A 25,662-nucleotide genomic window follows, 5' to 3' on the forward strand; every position below is an offset into this window, starting at 1 on the left:
CCAGCTTTTACCAATACTTCTGGCAGAAAAATTTATGTCTGTGTGTATACGTATACTTAACAGACTGGGAAAAGAAATGAACAAACTTATCAAATACCACGCTGAAGCATCCATTAAAAATCGCACAGACTTTTAATGACTTGGGTGAGGGTTGCTGTTGCATAAATTTATTTAACGTTAATGTCCCTTGTTTGCTGTAAATTTCACACTGTGAAATTACCAGGGCAATTCTAACGGAGCTGAAGCCTCCAGCTGCACTCTATGATAAAGGAGGAAATAATTATGAATTCCTCTGGGAAGCCAAAGAAAGTCAAAGATCTCCTTCGAAACTGCTCCCAGATGAGCTGCTCATCAGCAAGCTCAGGAGGTGCAGAACTGCTCTCCAGCGCCGGGGGAAGCAGAATGAGCAGGACGGTTGTGCTGATGACGACTCCACCATCAAGTGACATTTAATTTGAAAGGATTGAAAGCTGGTGTCTGCAACAGCTTCTGCCAAGAAACGTACGAACAGTCAAGACAGAGCATGGAAGTGGTTTTATGTTCCAAGTCAGGATGATACTGTGCAATTTTACATCTAATCACCTAGCATGAGACATAACCGCCAAACACACGGCTCCAAGAGCTCGTGCCTGAAGCTCTGACAAATGCCCGTATCATGAGAGGATGCTGGGCTACATGGGTTGTCCCATCTAGAGTGGCATTTTCTATCTCCCTTTGAATCCAGAGCTTACAGCCTTTGCCAGAGTTCACATGAAGAGTGGAAAAAGGACAAAAAGTAGTAACTGCAGAAACTCTTATCACGATGCACAGAAGATAGAGAGCTTCAGCCTCTTCCTTCAGCTGCAATGTCCCAGCTACTCTTCATCGTTATTTGACTTCTCTCCAAACCTACAATCGTGAGTGCTCACACTTTTCATGGGATGTGAGTTTTCTGCCTTCCACATAAGACATCCTACACAACCCACACCATTTATTATGAACGAGATTCGATCATTTTCAAGGCTGCTTATGCCCAGAGACAGTAAGTGCTAGGCTAGTTTCCGTGAGCAGACGCTCCTAAGCCTGATTAGGCTCTGCTACCAACTCTGCTACCGACCTCTTCATGCTGACCTCCTTGATCTTCCATCCCTGCAAATACCTCCTCCTCTTTCGGTTTTATCCCCACCTTGATCCCCTTTGTATCTCCCCATTCCTGGAGAGACAGAGGGATGCAGGACAGATGTTTCTCCCTTCTTCTCCCTTCCTCCACATCAGTATGGGATGGGCTGGCCGACGGTGTTCTCCCCGCAGCCGAGCGGGCATGCCATGAAGCAAGCCTACCTTGGTGGCGAGCAGACTGGAGCAGAGCTGGAGAGCCCAGCCCCTGCCTCCTCCCCACCTCCACGCTCCCTGCCCGGCAGCCAGCATCCTCCCTTCGGTCAGCTTTGAATTCAGACCCAGTAACAAGAGACCCGATAAACGGCCAGACTGCACCTCTGAAATGATAAAACAACCCGTTCCTGGTAAGGAAAGCAGAGAAACATAAGAAACCAAATCACCTAACGGAACACACAGGCAGTATTTATTCAGTTGCTCCCCACGCATCACTCACAATAATGCGTTGTAGCGTACTGCAGGCTTGTTTCCCAAGAACAAATATAATTCTTATTTATAATGCAACAAAGGATAAAGCAGGTTTCCTGATTCTGATAAGTGACTCTGTGATTATTTCTTCAATAAAAAACATCATGTCTTTCAGATTACTCTTTCACATTTTATTCTGGTTTGGAACAGAGAAGGCACAGCCGAACGCCTGCGCCTTGAGTCACTTCGTTTATTTTCTCATTTATAAAACCTGGGGACCTGCTAGAGAACACTTCAATGGTACTTAAGGACTTTTGAACACTGGATTGAACTTTGTGGACTGGACTTGCAGTGGCGTATAACCAATGCACGGCTACGGCGAGCGTCACCGTTTATCAGGTAATTGCATCCTGTGAGATGATAATGCACTGGCGGCGGGCTTGCGGCGTTATCACCGCAGATCATGACATAGTGCTCTCCTTGAATAGCAATCATCCGGCTTTCTGAATAAGCAGTGAACCAATATGCTGCTGGGAAGTCTGTCAGCAAAACGCCTGTACGGTGCATCAGCATGCTCCAGACGTTAGCTTGCTGTACTGGAAGGGGGTGAAAAATGTTAAATGAAATGTAATTACCCGCTTGGACTTTTTACTTACATTCAAATTTCTCTAGCAAAAAATGTACCATATTATTGACTGTGTCTTCTTTTAAGGTAGTTGTCACCACACGATTTAGAAACACCAAACATACTAAGAATGGGATTTTCTGTGTCAAAGTGTCCCATTGAAATTCAGACACCTCCTTCTCACAGTCTGTGCAATACTGCGAAGCAAACAGAGCCTGGACCTCATTGGAAAAAATCCCCAAACAAATTCTGTGTTTATGTAATGATGTATTTATTTAGGGCCACTCCAAACAGATACAGCTGGTTAGACTTGAAAATAACTGCATGTGAAAACGCAAACAATAATTTATATAACTTTAAATGAGTTTTTGCAAGATGTTTTGATGCGTTTTCCCTGAATGCTCCCCTGCACATCTGGTTATTAAGTATGTAATTTAGCCCACCTTATTTCCTACGAACGTTGTAAGAAAAGCGCCGTGCCTGTGCTCCTCTCTAAACCTGCCCTGGTACAGCATCGGGGGTCAGCACAATAATGCAAAATCCATTTCTCAAATCTGTCAGTCAGCCTTTGAAGATGCTAATACTGCAGGCAATGGTCACTCTGAGTTACATTAATAGGCTCTTACTGCAAACAGTGGAATTAGCTTTCAGAAGAACATCCCTAAATACCCATTTTGATATGGTAGGATGACAGTAGTGGCAGAGACCATATAGAGAGCTGAAGGGGCCTGAGGACGAAAACTGGTAGAGAGTATTATGACAAAGTGGTTTTTCATCAGAAGATGCTAAGAGTGAAACTGCTCCCAAAGAAGGGCATTTGAAACCTCTCCCTCACTTGGAATTTATTTTTACAGTGCAAAATAGTCTCTTTTAAAATGGTTTTTATGGTTTGAGATAACTTTGACAAAAATGGATCTTTTAAAATGTCAAACGTCATTTTAGAAGACCAACATCAATGTGACATTTTTGCATCTATTAAAATAAAAATGTTGTTTCTCTCAATTTTTTTTCTGACTGGTTAATTACAATTTAAAAAAAATCATTATTTTGTCCTAATCTGGGGGTGGGAAACTCTTGTGGGGCATTTCCTGCCTAATCAGGATCATCTACATAAGTGGTTGCTGATGCTTCAACTTCTACTCACACGAATATAGTGGAGATATGCTCCAGCTCTCTAGTTTGGGGGTTCACAGAAATGTTGCCTTGGCCAAGGAGCTGCAGGTGGGCCACCTACCCAAACACCCATCCAACGTCCTGCAGATTGCCCTGGTCTTCAAGCTATTTTACTAGCGCTAGTGAAGTTTGCTCATGGAAAGTCTGTTCAGACGTGGCTGCATGTGCCACGGTCAGGGCAGCGATTGCTCTGCCAACAGCTGACACGCTGAAGTCACGCAGTCATGCAGTGTTCTCAGAAGCTGCCTCTGCTTCTCATCCATAGGGCAAGGAGCACTGTTAACCCTTTCAGATTTTCTCTCTATGCTCAAATACGCATTCATTCAAACCACATTCAGCTGCTGATTTACAAGCAAATACTGTTCATTACCTTTTCTGTCAAACATCATGTCTTCTGATATCAAACATCAAGGGGAAAAAAATGCACATAATTTACAAATCTAATAATGCATTTCCCATCACACTCCTCTGCATTGCCATGGCCACAAAAAGATGGAATCAGCCAAGATGAAAGCATTTTCAGGGCTGAAGTTTAATGGCTAAAATAATTGCAGAAGCATACACATCTCCAAAACAAACCACTTCCAGAATGAATAATGCGTGGAGTACCCTCTCATCTACTACTTCACTTCACCTCAGTACAAGCTCCCCTGTGAGCAAAACACATACGATATATTGTAGGATGTCTCAAACACTGCAGCTCTCTACAGCTGGGCCAGCTCCACTCTGCTGCAAACAAACTGCAGGGTTTGCACCGAGTTAGAGAGAGAAGGATGCTGCTCTTATGTCTCTGAACAATTCACCTTTGGAAGGTGAAAACAAAGCTTCCTAAGTAGGCATTTTATTTGGCATATGCTTGCTTGGGTGGTATCAAATCCTCCATGTAGAAAAGCAGCTATCTACCAGAAAAGCTTTACCAATTCTACAAGAGTCACTTGCTGTTGATGTACAAACCCTGCTTCCCATCCTCAGGCAACAGAGATCAGCCTGGCCAGTTCACCCCTGTTTGAGCATCTGCCCAAACCCTTAACCATTAAAACCAGATTCTTCCTCGTAAACTGAGATGAATTCCACGTTGGTATGAATGTGAAACTGCAATCTATTTATTTTTCAGAGAGCTGTATAAATTAAGACTGGAAAGGCCAACTTACTGAATGTCTGGATAATATGAGTCACCACATTTTTATCCAATTAGTTCCCCTTCTAAATTTTAGCCATCAGATTTGAGCTCGCTCAGTATGTGACCTGTTTACTTTAACTGAAAACTACATTTATTTTTCTAGAAAGGCATTTGGAACAGAAAGCATTTTAAGTGAAAAAAAGAATGAATAGCTTGAATAAAACATCATTGTACTGACACATACTCTACTTAACGAGGATTTCTTACACTAAATCCCCACAATTTTTTTTTTTTTTCAAACTGGAGTAACAGAACAACAATGAAAGGAAAATATTTAGCCTAAAAATTAGGAGAAAAAATGGTGAGGTTACCATGACAAAAGAACAAACCGCCTCACTGCTCTGCTACTACAAGCTCCTAGCTGCTTTAATGTGCAGTTCTGGGAGAAATAACACACAGCTCCTTCCTGCCTGCACGTGCCACCTCGCTGGCCTTATCCACGAGACCCTCTCTCAACACATACTGAATGGAGAATATCCCAGACCTCCGTACCTGACGCTGTGATTATTTATAGCCAGTCTAGTGATGCTTGGAAGTGTCTAACGAGAACAGTTGTTCTCCCCTTCCGAGAGCCACCTTCTGCCACCTTTTTGGATACTAATTAGTACAGCACTCAAAGAATTAGACAGTATTTGTAGCGCAGAATAGCAAACTCCCACATTTTTGTCCCTGTGCATACATTTCTGTCTTTTTGGAAGTATTACATCCCCAGCAACTCCAGACTCCTGACACTGTTCCAAAGCTCTGATGAGATGTATCATAAAGACACTAGATATATCACTATTTTAATTACATTTTACAAATCATGTAATAGTCTCTCCATTGTTTACACTGATGACTTTCCATTTTAAGAATATTTGCAGACTACAAGGCTCGATATCTGGTCTTCTGACAGTTACATTCCTTTGCATTTAAGCTGCCTTTTTCTTATGCTCTGTTAAGAAAAGTAGCTGCTGCAGACTGAAACATCCTGTAAACTCACTCATGCTCTGGTAAACATGTAGATGATAATATTTTAGTACGAAACGTAGCCAAAGAAACCTATAGGGATGGGTTGCGTTATTAAAAAAACCCCACTACTAAGTCTGGAAGAAAGAGTTAACAAAGTCTCTCTTTAAAATGCTAATAACAGACAATGGTCTGTGGATAAGTTAATTAGTGGAGCCAGCTTGTGTTTAATTATTTCACTTGACCTGGTGCAGATTTAGACAATAATCCCTTTAGAGAGGGGAAGGGGCTGTTGGAAAGTATGTGATGTACCAGAACAAAAACTTTAAATCTGCCTGAGCTGAGCAGGTAGTCTTCTATCTAAAATTGGAATGATACACTATTCTCCACTGTAAGACAAGCTCAAATGGAAAAAGAAATGCAGGTCTGAACCAGAGAGATTATGCTAAGGACCTGGTGAGCTTTCCACTCTGATACTTAACTTTCCCTCCCCCTCCCCATTCAGCTGGGATTTTACTATTGAATAATGTATAAGCCAACCCACTGTAGTCAGAGGTGGGATTTCATGAGCAACTTGAAACAAGTGCAACCAGACTGTACCAGAACTCTCTGAACATACTAAAATCTTGTCCTGGTTTTGGCTAGGACAGAGTTAATTTTCCTTCTAGTAGCTGGTATAGTGCTGTGTTTTGGATTTAGTATGAGAATGATGTTGATAACACACTGAAGATTTTAGTTGTTGCTGGGTAGTTGCAGTGTCTACACTAAGTCAAGGACTTTTCAGCTTCTCACACCCTGCCAGGTGCACAAGGAGCTGGGGGAGCACAGCCAGGACAGCTGACCCAGCGGGGCCAAAGGGATGTTCCCTCCAGAGAACATCATGCTCCACATAGAACTGGGGAAGCTGGCTGGGAGGTGGGATCGCTGCTCGGAAACAGAGTGGGCATTCGAGGGGTTTTCATGGGTGATGAGCAATTGCATTTGTGCATCACATATTTTATATATATACATATATATTAAAAAAATTATTATCTTCCTTTGTTATCCTATTAAACTTCTCTTTATCTCAACCCATGAGTCTTTTCCATTCTCCTCCCCACCCCACTGTGAGGGAGTGGTGATGGTGAGTGAGCGGCTGCCTGGTGCTCAGTTCCTGGCTGGGGCTAAACGACGACAAATGTGTGTGAAGAAAGAAAAGGGTCTATAGACTATTAGTATATGTGGAATTTTCTGACAGGAGAGGCTCTGAAGATTTCCACATTTTAAAAAAGAGAATGGATTAGGTTGGGTATCAGCCCTATTCTTGCTCTGACTCTATAATTGGATCCAATTAAACTCAAAGGTTTGTTTTATCTGAATAGGTCAACCCCAAATCATGTAGCTTTTCAATTTGGTAAAATCTCTTCAATAGCTTGCCCAAATATGAATAAGAAGTAATTACAGTTTAACATGTGAATCAGTCCAATCTCCTCCAGAGGCTGTAGCATCTCAATGCTAGCAATACTTAAAAGAAGTACTGAGTCCAGCTCTGGAGTCCTCAGCACAGGAAAGGCATGGACCTGATGGAGTGGGTCCAGAGGAGGCCACAAAATGATCAGAGGGATGCAGCACCCCTCCTATGAGTACAGGCTGAGAGAGTTCAGCCTGGAGAAGAAAAGGCTCGGGAAGACCTTATTGCAGCCTTTTGATACTTAAAGGGGCTTATAAGAAAGATGGGGACAATATTTTTAGTAGGGCCTGCTGCAATAGGACAAGGGGTAATGGTTTTAAACTAAAAGAGGATAGATTCAGACTAGACATAAGAAGACTGTTTTACGATGAGGGTGGTGAAACACTGGTGCAGGTTGCCCAGAGAGGTGGCAGATGCCCCATCCCTGGAAACATTCAAGGTCAGGTTGGACGGGGCTCTGAGCAACCTGATCTAGTTGAAGATGTCCCTGCCCATGGCAGCAGGGCTGGACTAAATGATCTTTGGAGGTCCCTTCCAACTCAAACTATTCTATGATTCTATGAAGCAAGGTGTATAAAAGAGAGTCTAATCCAAATAGAAAAAAAAGAATTAAAAAAACAAATTGGGGAGCTACTCTGGCAGGCAGTAAATAGCTCCATATGCAGTGAGTGGGAGGAAACTCTTCATTTCAGCCAAAGGGTGAAATAATTCTTGGTGGAATCAGCTCCATGGGAGATGTAAACTGGCTGTAGGTTTACTTTTATACACTGATTCTCTCTGTCCTGTGGTTAAAGCATCCTTCTGTGTGCATCTTCACAGGGACTCAAACTGAAAAACTTCACAGGACAACTAAACCGATAAAAGCCTCACCATTGCTCTATTTGATCCTCTTTATTAAAAACATAATTTGATGTGGAATGAAATGCCCTCAGACAGTAGAAAGGCCAAGACAAATGCAAGCTGCGTGCGGCAGACCACCGTGTCAGATATTTATTGCAGAGAAGCGCTGCGGTGCTGAGGTGGGCTCCCCATCAGCTCCTCTGACAGCTCCATTTCACTGGAGTGCAGGGATTGCCAGCCTCGTCAGGAAAGGTGAAGCCTCCTCAGCAACTGGTCTGCAAATGTGAAACCAGCTTCTCAAGGGGATTGACATGGCCACAAAATCACGGGTCCTTCCTCATCCCTCACAAACAGCTCTGATGCTCCCCTCCTTCAAAGGGCAGGAGCAGTGGCAAAGAAGACTCAGCGTGTCCCAGTTACGAATAAGGCACTTCGACCATGCTAACAGCAAGGCAAAGAATTACTGAAGACAAGTTTAAAATTAGCATTAAAAAACTGGTAGGACTGTTTATCCTGGTGACAGGTTGACCATGATTTTCCAAATCCCAAAAAGTTTGTGTTGCATAGACTGAAACAATGGGAAGAGAATCATAAGGTTTCATGGAAACTATCAGACTGAGCAGCTTGTCTAACCAAGCAGGCTCTGCTCTGCCATGTTTTTCCAGAGCGTGTAAAGTGTTCCTTCCCCAAAAGCAGAAGTGTCAAGGATTAAATATCACACATCTATCGGTTGAGGATTAGCTATACAGGTGGCCATAGAACGCGCTCTCCCTGTTCAGGCAGTATGATTAAATACGTTTGTTGCGCTGTCTTCCTTCCTTCATTAGTGTTTCTCTTTGCTTGTCAATGTTATTAAGTTCCTAAACCCCCCAGTGATGACAGGGCCATTAGTGTCTAAGCAGAGAGAGGATAATGAGTGAATATATGCGGATAAAATCACAGCTAGGCTGAGCTTACACAAACTCACATTCAAACTGTGCCAATAGATCATCACAATTGTAACCAGTTGGTCTCCAGCCCATTACAATTGAGTCCTGATCATCTTGATAGTGAATTTTTTTTGGAGGCAAACACCATGGCTATTTTCCTATCTACTCAATGGACTCCCACAGGTTCCAAGCTATTTACCAGCCTCTTCTTTTGGAAAGCTCTTTTGTTCTTTAAAAGTTTCTTCTATCATCACTAAATACTTTTTTTTTTTTTTAGTGAAACACATAGTCATGCTATTGTCTTCCAAGGCCCACAGCTCAGAGCCCTTCCTCTATCAGTCTTACTATTCTACCTAGCTACCAGATTTTTATCAAAGAAAAATAATTAAAAAACCCTTTCCATATACACAAGCTCTAAAAACCTCATATTTAGTGAGCTGCAGCAATCGTGCAGAAGACCAAAAGGTACAGATGATTCTGGAAACACCCACCAGAAAGATGCACAGCCACTGCCATTCGAGAAACACAACCAGGGAGAAATATTCTTTCTGGATACTGTAACAAGGCTTCAGAGCCACTAACATAATTCCCTTCTTAATTAAAACAAATGGCACTCTTTCTATGACGAGGCTTTGCTCACATCTTCCCCATCCTGCAGTAAGGGCTACCGAGGAATCCATTACGCGATGATGGACCAACGGTGCTCAGAGCAGATTCAAGCCCTCCCAATCTGCTAACTTCTGGTGTCTCAAATTACTACAAGTGGCCCTCCATTGGGTGCGCAACGCATTTGCAAAGGCACTAAATGGGGTTAATAAAATGAACCTTCTTCACTGATGCGTGCTAGTGCTCCTCACCATAATTTGCTGAAAAAGGTCATTCTTGTCTGTAATGAGAAAATGAAATGTATGCTGGAATGACGGAGCAAGCTCAAATCAGTCCTACGTACAATGCAGAAACATAAACCAGAATCAAGCATAAATCTACTGGCTAAATTCAGCTTATGGCTAATCAGCTCTTCCTTTGACAGGATATGCTGCTGTGGAAATGGGATAATTTTATAACTGAATAATTTAACCAGTTTTATCTTTAAGTAATGATTTCAGGCATATTAATATATAAAGCTTCAGTATTTACATTTTTGTTACATGGACCTGGAAAATTACAAGGTATCAGGAATAACACAGTATTCAGTGATAAATGACATTTATAAAGTGGTTTTCATCCCCTAGAAAGACTTCGCGCTCCACAAATCCCCAGGATGGCGTGTGGCGCCGGGCAGACAGTGAGGGCAGAGCCTGCCATGCGATGGGGCTGGGGAGAACAGCTCCTCAACAGCAAAAGTAAACTCTGCTGGAAACATTAAGGCCAAGGCTAGAAGGGACAAGTAAAACACAGTGTCTGACCTGCCGTACCGAGGATGCTATAGCATTTTACCTGCTTACCTCTGTTAAGACTCCAGTAGTTTATGTCTGGCTTGAAGACGTGTTCCACAAAGGCTTCCAATCATTATTTGAATGCTGTGAGAAGTGGAAAAGCCACTTACCCTTGGAAGTCTGTTACAGTCCTTCATCATCTCAGTCACTGGAAAATACTTTGGGAGCCTGCAAGTCTGGAAACTAAATACAGGGGCTTGTGGTCCAAATTCATAGAAATGGATGTGCCTTGCTGGCAAAATAATTGCTAATCTCTCACTCTCGCTCTCCCGTGAGTTCAGCTGCAGATGCATTTTTCTGCACATTTTAATGTAGTGATATGGGAACTTTAAAAGCAAGATACTTGTGGCTCAGCAGAATCAACCAACCTTATTTTAGTTCCTCTCCGGTAAAAATAATGGAGAAGACATGAAAACCAGAATCCCTCTCACTTTCAAGATCTCCTGTAATAGATACAAATAGCAAATACGGTGCATGCTAGATTGTGCCTGTCAGAAGGTGACATCCTCTTACCAATTTTGCATTAGTCCTCACTGCTCCTTGGAGATGGCTAATTTGAGTGAGGAAAAGGGGAAACAGAAACTCTTAGGACGCAGTCAAGCCATTTAGATGTCACTTCCCTCATTCTTCGCATTTTGTCAGTACACATACACGACTGATAATCTGCACAGTCTTGCTCATATATCACTCGTATCGCGTTGAGATCCTTCAGCCTCACGCTGCAGCAGATGCTCCTCCAGCCCTGCTCAGAGGAGGTGGTGCAGCTTTGCAGAACATCGCATTGATACGCAGTGAGGGGAAATAATTAAGACAGGTGACCATAATTTAGAACAGAATAAAATCCTTTTGTTATATTCCAGGGGCGGAAAAAGGATTGAAAGCTGCTGGACTCTCCTGTCAGAGCAAAATTTCCTGGTACGGAAAGCAAGGCTCAGCCTGCGTTAATCATCTGGCTGGAAGAACCAAACCCAGATTGAAACACTGTATTTGGGTAATCTCGAATTAGTGGATTGCTGCCTACAGGACTATTTCACAAAGGATGAAATACAGCAGTCCCAATGTGTAAACTAATTCCTAGCACCAGTGCAATGCCTTGTTTGCTCCTGGCCAACATTTGAAATGAAGTAACAAGGAGGGTTTGCAAAGGTACTGCAAGGACTTGGAGATAAATGTACCCCAAATAGTTACTACAGATGGTAAAAAGCAATCCCCGCTCAGTTTTTAGAGGGACAGAGTACTGCTTTTTTTTTAACATAACATTTCAAATTTCTGCTCTATCAGAAATGTCTAGTTGCACCAAAACCACAGTGTTGGAAAAGAAATCAACTGTCTCTGCCAATAAGAACAACTTTTCCTCTTCCCCACAAAAATCCTGCCATTTCATTCATAAATAAAATAAGTCACTAACTCGGTTGTTGGCAGGCTCTCCCTTTTATCTTTCACTCACTTGAGAAAGACTAGCAACATCACGTTTTCAGAAAGCCAAGTGTAGTAATCATAGAATCGGATTTCATGTATTTTTAAAACACTTGCACCAGCAGAGCTCCAATCATATTTAAACGAGATATAAACATACAGAAATTCGGAAGAAGCAACCTAGAGTTCCTGACTATCTTCATTTCTTCAACACGAGACGAATGTGCCAGGAAGGGACTACTTTCTAAAGGAGATCTCAAAAAGTTAGCAACGTTACGCTACAAGCACCGCCGAGCCGAAATACTTATTATCTCAAATAAGCCTGGATGACATTTGAGATGTCTCGACATTTATTGGCCTGCCAGCAGAGTGTGGATCAACCAGCTCCTTTTCTCTCATTTTTTTTCCCTCCTGCTTGCTCAAAGTCTGCGTTCATAAAATATTTAGCGGAAGCTCTTCAGAGGATGGTATCGCCTATACTATAGCCCCAGTGCAGGTTTACTGTGCTACTGAGACAGATATTCTGCCACCAGAGAAATCAGAAGAGCTGATGGGGCTGAATTACTGCACCAGGAGCTCACCGTCAGACTGACAGTCTGGGCTCCATCCCCGCCTGGGACGCCAGCGGCAGCGGACAAAATGAGCAAACACGCAGAACAGATCTGGTCCCTTTCGCATGGTTATAAGCAGAAATGTTACTTTTCAGAAAGGAAAACAGAAATATGAATGTTCTGCCTGTTTCCGAGCCCCAGCTGGGGACAGCTGACCCTTTTTTACCTCTTGTTATTTTCTTGCCAGTGGAAAAAAAAAAAAGAGCCATGAAATCTGGAATTTAGATGCACTGCTAAATTAAGCTATCAGTTGGGTAGCATCTCCTAGTAGTACCACCCCTTTCTGCAGCAGCCTACCATAACTTAAACAAACTAGCATGGTCCCCTCCTACCCCCTGAACTTCATTACAACCTGGCAGTGACACATGTTCGTAGCCTTCCCTATTAATCCACACATTTTGTGCTCCCACCGCTATTTGATCTTTCCTTCCTAGTTTCATTAAATCAGCTGCAGATTTCCTGCGTTTCACAGACATTTTCCTGTATTAGAGCAAGCATCCGCTTTTAACCTTTTCATCTAAGCCTGGCTGCCTGAATGTACCTTTGAACCTCTGGCACACTCTAAATCCCTATCATTTTCCCTATTAGTTCAAGGGATAGATGTTCCTTTGTTCCACCTTTGGCATTTCTCACCCCTAAGCATCCAGGAGCTTAAATCAGGCTGTTGCTAAACTGTCCTCCTTTAATAATTTTTATGAAGTGCAGTCCAATTATCTTTATCTTCCTTGGGGATCCATTCAATTAAGCGCAGCCGTAATGAGTGAATGGACACAGAACATTGTAACCATATTTACATCCAGATTAATGGGAACCAGGTAAGATAACTTTAAAGCCATCAATATTTTAATACCTTCGCTTTTCATTTTGCTATCTTCAGTGTCAGACACATTTAGTGGGACCAGCACAATTTGAGAGGCTGAGTTTTTAATTTCCTCCTTGGTTTGTGGAAATGAGGGTTTAGAAACAGCAGCAAACTACATGAATTTGTCTTAAAATAGGTTTCTTGCAGGTTAACCAAAACACTTCTCATGACACAAAGCACGCTGGAACGCTTCGCCCAGTTTCTTGGACACTTCATGAATTGAAGGTAACGTAAGAAACCAGTAAAGAACCAATATTTAAGTGGAGATGCTGAGAGCACCGGGAAGTCTCATTTAATGAGCATGCAGCAGAAACGCTGAGCTAGAAACACCAGTCCTGAAGTGACTTGTCTCCCCTCTGAAAGACAAATGCTGGATCTGGAACATGGCCCTGTCTCAGGTACGGAACAGCTTTGACAGTTATTTTCACGCCTGCTTTGAGGTGCCTTTGCGTTGCAGGAGCAAGGTAGAAGGGTCCAACGGAGACTGAAAACCTGGTTCTGTTTCAACATGGCTTAACATCGTAGTGTCATAGGCACTGATAAATGTGTCAATAAGCATTTGGAGAAATAACTGGTATCCAGGGAATTTATCTTGGTTGTAGTAGTTTCAGCTGAATAGGTCAGATTTGTTAACATTTTAATTTACACAAATCTGCATTCCAAATACTGCTCTTCGGTGCCTTTTCCTAACAACAAGAAAATGTCAGCAGCAAAACCAAATTTACTCCTCTAATAGCTTTCTCAAGATTTCAGGAAAAACAAACAAAAACAAAAAACCAATCTGTGGTACAGTTATGGGAATGCTTAAACATTTTTTTTCAATTTAGACCTAATACGACGTTATGCTCATAAACCAGAAACTTTTGCCAGTTCCAGATGTAATCCTGAAATGCAGCAGAGGGCACTGGGAATAAGCGTGTCCCCTCGCTTCAGGGCAGCCCCAGGACTGTGCCCAGAGCTGGTCGTCCTGCTTCGATCCAAGTGTCCCTTCCCAACCTGGTACTCCGCTGTGGGACACTCAACACCGTATTTCCATATATAACATGCCAGCTTGCCTTGATTTCCCAGACTCAAGATTTCCCAGTGCAACAGGGAACCTAACGTGAAGCATATGGTTCCTCTGCAAGTTTTTAAAATACTTCAGACACAATGACATAAAAGTGAAAAAAGACGACTGTTCTGCCTTACCCTTTCCCCCTAATTATCACCTGCCTTTTTTTTTCCAGCTGATTTGCTGAGATTAAAACCTCTCTCCCACCAAGCTATCCCAATCTATGTGTCTGAAATTAATACAAACCAACGACCTTTCTCTACCCATAAAGCCCTACTTTAAAATGCTGGCCCCCACTGATGTCAAGAGGGCAATAATAGTTCTGTCATTTCCATAAAATCAGCATTTTCCTGCCAGAATTCAGATCTCTCCTCCGAGTACTATGCCACTGTCCCCCTGAGGGCTGCAGCAATCTCTACAGCACTTGTTTCTCCTCTTCGACTGCAAGCACGCTGCAGGCTTCAGCATTGCCTAGGATAATCTACCTGCTTAAGATTCAACTAACTTTCCGGTTCTCTAAATAAAAAGAGCAAGGAAAGGTCAAATCTGCCCTAGGTTGTGCTTGCAAAGTCTGCCACGTCAGGGGGGAAGGAGCAGGCTCTGCTGCTCCTCCTGCTCCCCCAGCTCTGCTTCTTGTCCTCACATCTGGAAAGCTCTCTGCTCACTCGACCTTCTCCTTGGAAAGCTCTTTCACACAGCATCTACCCCTGGGTCAGCTCGCCCTGAAACCATGCCTTGGGCAAGCCCCAAATCCGCGCCGTTCCCAGTCGGCAGCCCCAGTCCCCGTGCTGGTCCCGCTGGCTGCCCTGGGGCACTCCGCTTGCTGCTGAGCTGCTGCCTGTGCTTTTATCAGCCCTCGGCAGCGGTTCTGCAGCTGCTTTCGGGATTCCTCCCAAAGCTGCCATGCAGCTCCAAAGCCAAAAAGCAGCCCCAGGCGTGCAAATGAAACGGGCACAAAACCCGGCAGAGCAATGCCCGTCGGCCAGTGCTCAGCAGAGTGCTCTGCAGCAGGGCCAAAAAAGAGCCACTGAGGCTGATGTGGAAGGGAAAAACCTCTCTGAAGTGCTGGAGGTTTTCAGCCCTCTGAGTTCGGTGTCCCAGGCAGGAAACCCATGCACGAGCCTGCACGTGGGGCCTCCCGCTTGCTCCGTCCCTGCCATCGGTCACGGGGGAGGAAAGGAAGAACAAAACCAGTTGCTGGTGCCTTCTCTCAGAACTGCAGCACATTGGGCTCTTCCAAAATGGATTTCACTTGGCTTGTTATCTCTGGGGACGGCCTGAACTTAAACATCTGAGCCTAAAACTATGGAAGTCCTTACCTTCATATTTGCTGCATAGCCATACTTCCTGTGGCTGGCTGCTCAATGAACAAATGATCCTTCCCATCACTTACAAGTTGATGAAGATCTCCTAATTGCACTGGACAGTTGACACTCCATGAACCGCACAGTCCAACAGAAAAAAATCGCTCTCCCTTCACACCCACTGACCCTGTCCCCTCCATCCCCAGTCACTCCAACCCACCACAGATGCTACACTGATTTTTGTTTAATGCACACTGATTTTTGTTTAATGCATGAGGTATAAATGCTTTCTGCTTGAGCTATATTCACAAATAGAGAAGGCAGAGCTCTGAGAATCGTACTATGCAGCTTACACTGGCAGAGTATGCTTCTGCATTTGGAAAAGCTGTACAGTGTGTAAAATACCAGAAAGAGATACTAAAAGCAGAGCCTCACACAAACCCAAAATCACCGGAAGACATTTTCCTAGTTGGGAAATGACACAAGAATGCCATCATGAAACATGCAAAGTGTGCTGAGTATAGGCTGTGTAACTTCTTCCAAAGATAAGGTGCAAAGAACTAAGCATGACAGGTCTAGAAAGGGCTACAGGTATACGGCATTCATTTGTCCCCCGACAGAAGAGGGACAAATGCCACTTTACTCATCCCTCTGGTCCTTCTGGAGTATTTTCTACACCTTTGAGTTGTACAAATTTACGCAAGGAAAATATCAGCTTCATGAGTTTGAAGATTCTCCCAGGGTTTCATTGACTAATATGGAATAAGACAAAAATATCACATCGAAGCCACAATGCCCCACAGCTGCTGCAGAAGCAAAGACCACAATCTCCACACCACAACTCAAACTTTTAGAGGGTTTGTATTCAAGACGGGATTGGGGTTTTGCAAGTCAGCAACCCCCAACGACGGGAAAGCTGGTACGATGGCTTTTAAACTCACCTCTCTGTCAAGTCCAGCAGCCACAGTGACAATGTCTCCCGTCTCGCTGTTAATAGTAAACATATTTTGCGATGGGCTCTGTGGAGTCTGAGTCACGATTCGGTATCTCACCATCCCATTTGCTGTTGTACTATCATCTGCATCATTTGCTGTCACTGTCATCACGTAGGTACCTTGGAACAAGAGAAGACAAAATATCAGGACTATCTCATTGCAGAGCAGATTGCAGTCCCGTTGACTCGGGTCACGCATTTTACTCAGAAATGCTACGGGGTAGACATCCCATTTCAATCCAGCCAGCTAGGCAAGGCGAGGATTATGAAAATAGCAACACTGCTGAGACTAGATGATCTGTAAGGATACTGATTACACATAACTGGTATACAGAAGTCATATGAGGATAAATATGATTAACTTCTAATTCTTTCAGTGATTGTAAGTTTTAGGGCAACATTTTTTGTCCTGCAATTTCATATAGAATCTCACAGGAGACTCTTTTCCATCCAATCACTGCATTCATATGCATTCAAAAGTATTTCCAGAGTTTAACAGTGGAAAGCCCATCAGACTTCTCAGCAGCTTCAGAAGGACCCCAGCGACGTGCCCATGCCCAGTGCAGGAAGCAACTGCCTGCTGCTCCAGTTCTTGGACAAACGTCCACCTTTCCTCCCCTTCTGGAGAAAACAACCCATTTCTGCAGAGCAAATGGAACAGCTGCTGCCCAGCAGGACAGAAAATCAATGATTTGGTATGTGTGGCCAGCGATGTATTGAATCATTGGTTTGTTTCTTGCTAATCATCAGTGTCTTCATTTGCCTTGCAAAAAAACAATCCCTACTTTCCAGATACTGTTGGGAGTGTGCTGATGCACTGACAGGCTCATTATCACTGGAGTTTGGCAGCAGGGTGTTTTGTTAAAGTGGGAAATTATCATTATGAGGGTAAAAGATGTTACTTGATTGGATGGACTCCTGCAGCTGCATGGTCCTGTGACCCCCCAGAGCTCATAGGGCCCAGCTTTACACTTGTTATATTGATAGGAGAGAATGACTAAAAGGGCAGACACACACTGCTTACAAAAAGCAATCTGCAACAGTGGATGTATCTAATGATATGAGACCTGAAAGGAGGAGTGGGAGGCAAAAAGAGACAATGAAACCAGACATAACCTCGTTTAGTGACCATGAAAACCCAACAGATCAATGCAAAGACGGAGAGTACCGCTTCAACACTGCTCATTTGGGAACTCTGAACAGGATGAACCAACTTGTGAGCCTGCCATGCTGGAGGAGATGCAAAGTTGTCCCAACCTGAGAGGATTCAAGATGGAGCCACATGTTTGAGATGAGTTTGTTCTTCCCACTTGGTTAGATGTGAGCCACTGGCAAACTCGAGGACACGTGGCTACATCAGTGCTGCATTGTGTCTCATCTAACAAGCCCGGATCCCCAGCTTGGTCACAAAGCTACCGAGCTCCTAGCTCAGAGAAAGCAGAGAGCTGGAGAGCTTACATCCGTTTGCAAGAGAGTTTAGAAACGTAGCGCATCCTCTGAATGGGTGGATGTGCCCATGGCTGCAGCATGCCCAACTTCTGTACCCTAGCCAAGTGGCTTTAAGCCACTTGGCGCGTAGGCAATCCCCTCAGCATCCTCCCCAAGTTTGGGAAAACAACATTTCTCGGTATTAGCAAGAAGTGGCCTCATAAGTTTGTATTTTTGCACTGTGGAAAGTGCTTTGCTGATCTCCTTCCATCTGGCTCAGTCAGGCTCTTTTTGTTCTCTGTGGTGATACATATCCCTGTGAGTTTTCTTAGTTCAATAAGAATTATAGATTAAAAAATAAATGAATGTGTAAAGCAAATTCTAATGATGAATATATTCCTATCTTTCTGCAATAATCCTGATTCACATTTGCAAAATGAAAACAAACTATTCAACAACTTTAACATTTTTCTGATCAATAAACTTCAGGAGAAGGAAGGAACACTGAATTGAAACAGGGCTGTGCGAGGAATGAATATTGTCCTTTCTCTTCGAGCATTCTTTTTTTTGCTCTATTGCAAAACCAGTTATTGTGAGACAACTGATACAAATAAAGAAGCCAACCCTTAGATAAAGTACAGGGGAAATGTACAGGAGAAATTTAAATAGGTAATATGCTGAATGAGATGTTTGATTTGGAATTTTTGTTATCTTAATGCATTCTACACTGAAAATACCTCTGAACAGAGTGCCAAAACCTAGGGCTAATGAAAACAGAAGTGGAGGAAGAAAACGGAATCTATTTTAGGACACGTGCAGTCTTAGGACATATTCTAAAAAACAGGTGGTATTTCATGATTCACTTCTAGTGCAAGAAACAGCACAGAAAGGGAAGTTATTGAGGCTACTAAGTTCAGACGAGAGCACCCCGCAGTTCTGGTCCCTCCGCATCCAGGATCTCTCAGACTGCACTGTAGCTTCCAAAATAAACCAGACCTTTTTCCTTCTTTCCTTCAGTGTAGCATTGGACTGAGCACATCTGCTGTAGAAAAAAGGACTATTTCAACAGCATTTGACCTACATCCCCATAAAGGGAGATGGGGCTGGACAAAGGTCTCTAAAGTCATGAACTAAGCACCAGGGAACTGTATTTCAAGAGGCAATCCGCTCCCTATCTCATATCTTTAATTTCGATTATGAAACCCAACCACAGAGAAAATAAAGAGAGGAACTTGGCATTAATTACTAACTCGTAACTTAATAAACCGTCCTCTGCAAAGGGCCCTGTGTGGCTGCAGCACTCTGCAGCGCATGATGGAATTGCAGCAGCCGCTTCCTTCCTTGGCTCTCCGCTGCTCCCTAGGGCTGCTCGTCTGACCACAGTCTGCTGCAAACTGGCTGCAAATTACTTCTTCCTCTCTGCAGTCTGGATGGTGGCTGCTATGTCCGTTCCTGTTCCTAAGTGCACGCATTCCCACCCCGCAATGTTGACCCCAGAGTAAGAGGGTGAGGGCATCTCCTCTTACCCATGCTGAGAGTACCACCCCTGAGGACCGCTCCCAGGGGATCTGCTGGTGCAGCCTACACTCACCATCTACGTTCCACCCAGTTTTCTGTGTATTTAGCCTGTCTTTAAGCAAGACGTATCGTCTAGATACCTGTGTGCTGGAGTGAATGTCATAAACATATATCTGTGCTCAAGAGTATTCGATAGAGTGAAGTGGATATATGCTGTTACAGTGTCTAACATCTTCTGGGTGCTATATAAAGTCTTCCACTATACTAAGATGGCTGGTGATGATTTATCTGCTAAAAAGGTAAATTATGTCATGTTTCTATGTCCTATGCATGGGGGTATATCTTCATATATTTATATTAAAATAAAGGAAATACATCCTCATACCCAGTCCCTATTACTACACAAATTAGGCAAATATACAGTGGCAGACTGCACAGTTCTTACACACTTGAGGACTGAGGCTGGTTTTGTGAGGATTTAAGTGAAAAAGTGCAGACTGCCCAACCTGGCCTGCAGGGTGCGCGTATGCGTTTTGTGGAAATCGAAGTATTAACCACACCATCTTTAAATCCCTATATCCTACCCAAACAGAGACTGGAAGCAGTTACTACAGACCAGAAACACTGGGCAAACTCCTCCAAGTGACACTCAAGACACCCTCCCCCCCCCCGCCCCGTACTCTGCCGGTTTTGGGTCTGATCCTGGCAGTGGTGATGGAGCTACAAGAGGGGTGTATAAATGAAACAAGAGGGGCTTTACACTTGCACTGTGCGAGAGAAGCATTAGCTTTATTTTTCTGCTCTGAAGGGCTTGCTCTCAAGCACACCGACAACATTAAACAAATGCACAAAGTGCTGAAACTCGGGAAATTGCCCCAGTCCGCGCAGTGTATCACGTGACAAATACCCAGTCCAGACGGTGTTTGATATAACTGTATTAAACCACACACCTGGATTACTAACTCAGGTAGATAACCTGTTGAAAGAAAAACATTTCTCATCAAATCAGGCACATGGTAAGTTAAATAAAATACCTAACCTAGTACATCATGTCAATATTAAATCAAATTTGTTGCATGTTGAACAGCTCTTCCGAGAAGCAGATTGAATTATCATGCACAGCCAGTGATGACAAGATTACTGTGCATTAGCTTTCATTAACTAATGTGCCAAGTTCATATATCACCTGAGTTAAAATTAACGTATGGCATGATGAAGGAGATCTATCAATAAAAGGCAAGACCCCGAGAATCTGCAACTTCACAATGCATTCCCTTTGATTTCCCAGAGACCGCAATCTCCTAGATGTTATTTTGTCAAATGAGATATTTTTGTTTCAATCTAACAACGGACAAGACACACGAGAGAGATGCTTGAGAGCAACCCTTATGGAAAATATTCCCTTTAGATTAATTAAGCTTTCTACAGGATAGGCAAAACAGCGCCTTACAGAGTCTGGGGGGATGGAAGCAAAGGGAGATAATTTTTACCTGTATATTTAGTTTACCAATTTTAAAATTAATTGTATCTGCTTGTAAAACATTGCACAAAGATTTTGTTAGGTTCACTATATCTCATTCGATCTGTACATGTTAATAAATAAAAAAAGAAGTAAAACAAGAAAGATAGCTGCCCTGTGTACGTATAAGCAGATAAGCACACAGTCGTAAACAAACGTCCCCTCCAAATCACTCTGGAATCTGAGAATCAGTTCAATTCTTTCTAGCTCAGACGGTCCCAAAGCATGCCAAGGACTGCGAATTCACATCACGTAGTCTGCAATCTCTGCTCTCCCATCTCTGCAACTTCATTTCTCCGTAAAGACTGAGCTTTCACGGTTTTAAGGCATACAAACAATATCTTAGCACAGTTGTGCTCCCGAAGTCTTTGTTACAATTGCTTTATAATTACCATTTTTCTAAGCTGGTTTGATATCCATTAGTTAGATTTAATGCATGTTAAAAGAAAGAGCTAATAGGCACTTATCAGGAATCCAAACAACAAAAAAAAAAGATTAAAAAACCCCCTTTCACTTTGCCCTTTATACCACATATCACTATAAAAATACACAATCCTCTCTGTCTGCTCCTGTGATATAAACAGAAAAAGCTAAAACTTCATTCAGTTTTTACTGATAACGCTGATTCTCTATTCAGCTTTATCTTACAGTTTATGTTTTTTAATGGCTGGTAAATGGTTGCAGAATCATTAAAGGTTGGTTAACCTTCTCAGTCTAATTTTGACCTACAAGATACTTAATTTAATCATTCCCCCATAGAAAAGGATTGAATCATTATGTGCAGACATGTGGTGATGGCCATATTACATTAGATCTTCATTAACCCAAGTTAATAATGGCTTTGTACTAATGGAAACCTCCCCTTCCTCCTAATTTTTTTCTCCCCAAATTGGAAAGCTCACTTAGCGAACACTCCGCATCCGATGTTAGAGAGAAGACAGTAATTGTTGATGGGAAGATTAAATACTGAAAAGCAGTGTAAAATTTACAACATTTCCTAAAAATACAATTTTCCATTCAGAAGAGTTCCCTGATACTAGTTTTCTTCCCCACAGAGGATGGGAATCTCATACCTCTACTCACAATAGGAACACTTCACCCTTTAAGTGATTTAATTCATCACAACAAGGTCTCAGGAACAGAAAGAAAGCACGCTAGAAAAGCGAAGACGTCAAAACCAAGTTACAACGAGAAGTACGATGGGATCCTCAACAAGTCCTCAGAGTACAACTATACACATAATTACTTGTATACAGCTTCCCTACGTAAAATATGATCTTTCTTACCGATAAACACGCTGAAGTGTGCTTGTGCTACTTGTCTTTTTAATTGATCAATAAACCCAACAAGATTCTTCCATTCCCAAGGCGGGGAGGCGAGGTGAGGGGTAGGAGGGGGCTGTCTCCAGGTACGCAGGTTGCAACGCTGCCGAGCCATCCCAAGGGAGTTTTACTTGCCCTTCCTGGAGTACCGGTAGCAGTCTGAATGGAACAGCACAGAGCTCCTTACGGGTGAATTTACGTTGCCAGGAAGTATGAATGTGAGAGCGGTATTTGGAGAACTGCTGTAGTATTAAAGACATCTGCTGCAGATTTAAACATCTCAGCAAATAAACCTATATCCTCAAGTCAAAAAAAGAAAACTTATTCAACAGGTGATCTGAAGCACTCTCACATACTCATTGTTAAGGGTTTCAAATGAAAAAAGGGGAGCCGCCTTACCAAAGGTGCAGAGTGGAGTTATGTAGGTAAACAGGAATGTGTGCAAGACATCAAGATGACAGAAGTGCCTGAAACCCTACTGCAGATGTAATAAATTGCAAATATGCTTAAATTAAACTGCATCACACATGCGCTAGATAGAAAACTAAATAGAAACAGCACTTTTCTTCTGAATGATATTGCTTCAGTCATAACTGATAGCTGCTGTCATTCTCTTTCACCATTATTTTTGTAATCATTGGCAAATTTTGACCTTTCAAGCAGCTAACCTAATTCATAAAGGATGCCACTTCCTAATTAGTGGAGACATCAGATTCTCAGCCTCCAACAAGGCAAAAGCCAACCTAATGAGAATAAAGAGAACAAGCGGCTCTGGAGAGATGACTGAGCAAGTCGAAGAGGCTGCTGTCACCCGGAACTGAAATAATACCTTCTTTCTGTTGAAAACAAAATAAATACCTCCAGAGAGAAAAGGAACGGATGCACTGAACGCAGCATACACATGGGCACGGCCACATTTGAAGATAAGTCCTGTACAGCAGCCTTGCAGCCTACTGAGACCTGCGTACCGCAGAGAAATAACAGAAGTAAAACTTCAAGATGGGCAAAAGCGCATTCAACCTCTGAGCAAACAGTTCTGACTGCATAAATCGATGAGCCTCAGCTTAGCTGAGTTTCTGCAGATGAATCCTCTCGATTCCCAGAGGCTAATTCAAAAAATGGAGAAAGCGTGACTTAGGACAAGATACCCTGACCACCACCACTGAACTATGCTTAAAAGTATGGCTGGGTTTCATGCTTAACTGGAGGCACATGCAACTAGTGAAATCATGCAGACCTGGCTGCACAAAACTGGAGACTTAACACATCTTCCACGAGGCTTGAATCCAATCCTTGAATTTTGACAATATAATAAATATTACATAATATAATGTGATATAAATACTATAAAATATATAATACTATGGTATTTGTAACTGCCAGTTAAAAGGAGGCAGAGTGTGGACTACTGCAGCATTGTAACTGCCTTCTAGAGTGATCTCAGAACATGACTTCCACATTTTTTTTCTTTATATCAACTCGGCCATTTTTTCTGGAGCTAAAAACCATCAGTCTGGGGATTTGCATTTTTTTCTTGCCTACAGTCCTATAATTCACTTCCTTGCTCTTGGGACTGGATGCTTCTGAAAAGGAAATTAAGAGCACAGATTTCATAACCACTCACCTCGAAACAAAATGGAAAGCACTACCACATGTGTCTGCAGAAAACCAATTTCTTATCTTAAAATTGTGCTCGGCTGAGCAAAAGGACTTAAAAAAGAATACTGAGTATCCTAAGACTGTCTGTAATGTGTGAGAGAACAGAGCCAGGATGGACAAAGCCATTTTTAATAGCATATAAAGCACAAGGATAGGAGTAGCACCTACCCAAGCTGCAGAAGACAGAACTGCACTGATGCAGACATTTAGGCTTGTGATGAACCCAGGAGTAATGCACCCAACCTGTGAAGAGCTCTGGGATGACTGTTGAGACCTACTCTGGCTCTTGAAGCTTCTACCTTTACATGATCTCTCTGAAACAGATGGCATTTGCATTATTTCTAGTTTCCAGTGCTATCCACGGGAAGGCGCAGCCGGTACGTGCCCTGGCCTCCCTGTGCTATGTCATGGCCAGAAGCCGAGTCGGTCCAGGTCCACGAACCTGTTCAGGTGCTCTGCTGAATCAGGACATTCCTAAACGAAGAGTACTAAAATTTACCTCCAACCTGGTAAAAGGATATTGAACATTTTAGTTATGAGGAGCACTATGGCGTTTTTGGAATGGCCTGTAATGCAAGAAAGGGGTTTTCACTCGGTGTCCTATTAATTTTTAAAAAGGAAGCATCTTCTCTTCAGATCTCAGGCGCTGCCGCTTTTGTTTCCTCCCCTGTCACCCAGCAACACCCGCCCTGTTCCTTCACTGAAAGACCAACCTGCAGGACACCAGGCATCTCGTTATGAATTGCACTATCAGGTTGGAGAAGAGGAAGGAGCCAGAAATGCAGAATCCAAATTCTCCACATGGATACATAGACACACAAATGCAACTGTATGCCTTAAAAGATTAATTTCACAAGCCTTAAATTGCAGTTTAATTTGAAAACTAATTCAGCCTCATAATTGGCTTTCTGTTCAAATCACTGAGGCTAAAGATTTAAATTCTTAATATTCAGATGACTTTCAAGTTTCTGGGCCCATCTGTGCATTAGTCCATGGTGTTAATCTCTGAGGGAATCTCTGCTGGCATAGAAATAAAATAAACAAACTGGGACACTAGTAGAATAATCGGCTTTTAAAATCCTTGGGTTTTTTATATACTGCTTATTTTTATGAGATTTCTTTAACTCAATTTGCCACATATAGATTTGGCTCCCAGCTATTTCATTTTTCACGTGGCACGCTATCAACAATTATTGTATCAGAGTTCCATGAAATCAGGAGGAGATGGGGAAATTTTAAATTACAGCATTTCCCATGTAAGAAACACTAATATTCCTTTATTTTGGAGGACTGTCCACACCTAGCACTCTTTCACAGCACTCCCAGGGAGGGTGGCAGGAGTAAACTACCCTACACAACACCGTGAGAAAGGAGGAGCTGGATGAAACTCTAGTTTAAAAGAAGCCACTTGGACTTTTGCTATTGACTTGAAAGGGACCAAGATGTATCCAGAGAGCTAGTGAAGTGGAAAGGATGAATGGGAATGGAAAAGGCCAGTCTGACAGGAACAAATTGTTTTGGAGAGATGTGTTAATTTTTGACAATCTTTCTGTTAAAACAAAATAGATACAACCTAGAGCAAAGCATTCGAGTCACTGCGGAGCATTGCACATTGACCTTTTCAGAACTGAACGCTTCAGTTAAGTAAGACATCCACATCCTACCGTAAGGTACATTTTGAGGTGGTTATATCAAAACTAAGCTTCTGCAGTGACCAAAATAATCTTTCTCCATCACGTTTTTCTTCTGTGATTAAATTCCCTTTTTTCTTTCACATTTAAGCATTTTCATCCTATCTTATTGAGCAATTTTTTTTTTGGAAACCATAAAATTT

General features: G+C 42.7%; 1 protein-coding gene across 1 annotated transcript in view; it reads right to left on the reverse strand.

Moving 5' to 3' along the window:
- CDH4 (cadherin 4) overlaps positions 1–25,662 on the reverse strand; it is a 456,469-nt gene that overhangs the window by 63,613 nt on the left and 367,194 nt on the right. The window contains exon 7 of the mRNA XM_075768653.1: positions 16,330–16,502. Within this exon, the coding sequence (XP_075624768.1) occupies positions 16,330–16,502 (173 nt within the window). The remainder of the gene's footprint in view (positions 1–16,329; positions 16,503–25,662) is intronic.

The sequence above is a fragment of the Balearica regulorum genome, chromosome 16, assembly GCF_011004875.1.
Source record: "Balearica regulorum gibbericeps isolate bBalReg1 chromosome 16, bBalReg1.pri, whole genome shotgun sequence".
NCBI classification, from domain to species: domain Eukaryota; kingdom Metazoa; phylum Chordata; class Aves; order Gruiformes; family Gruidae; genus Balearica; species Balearica regulorum.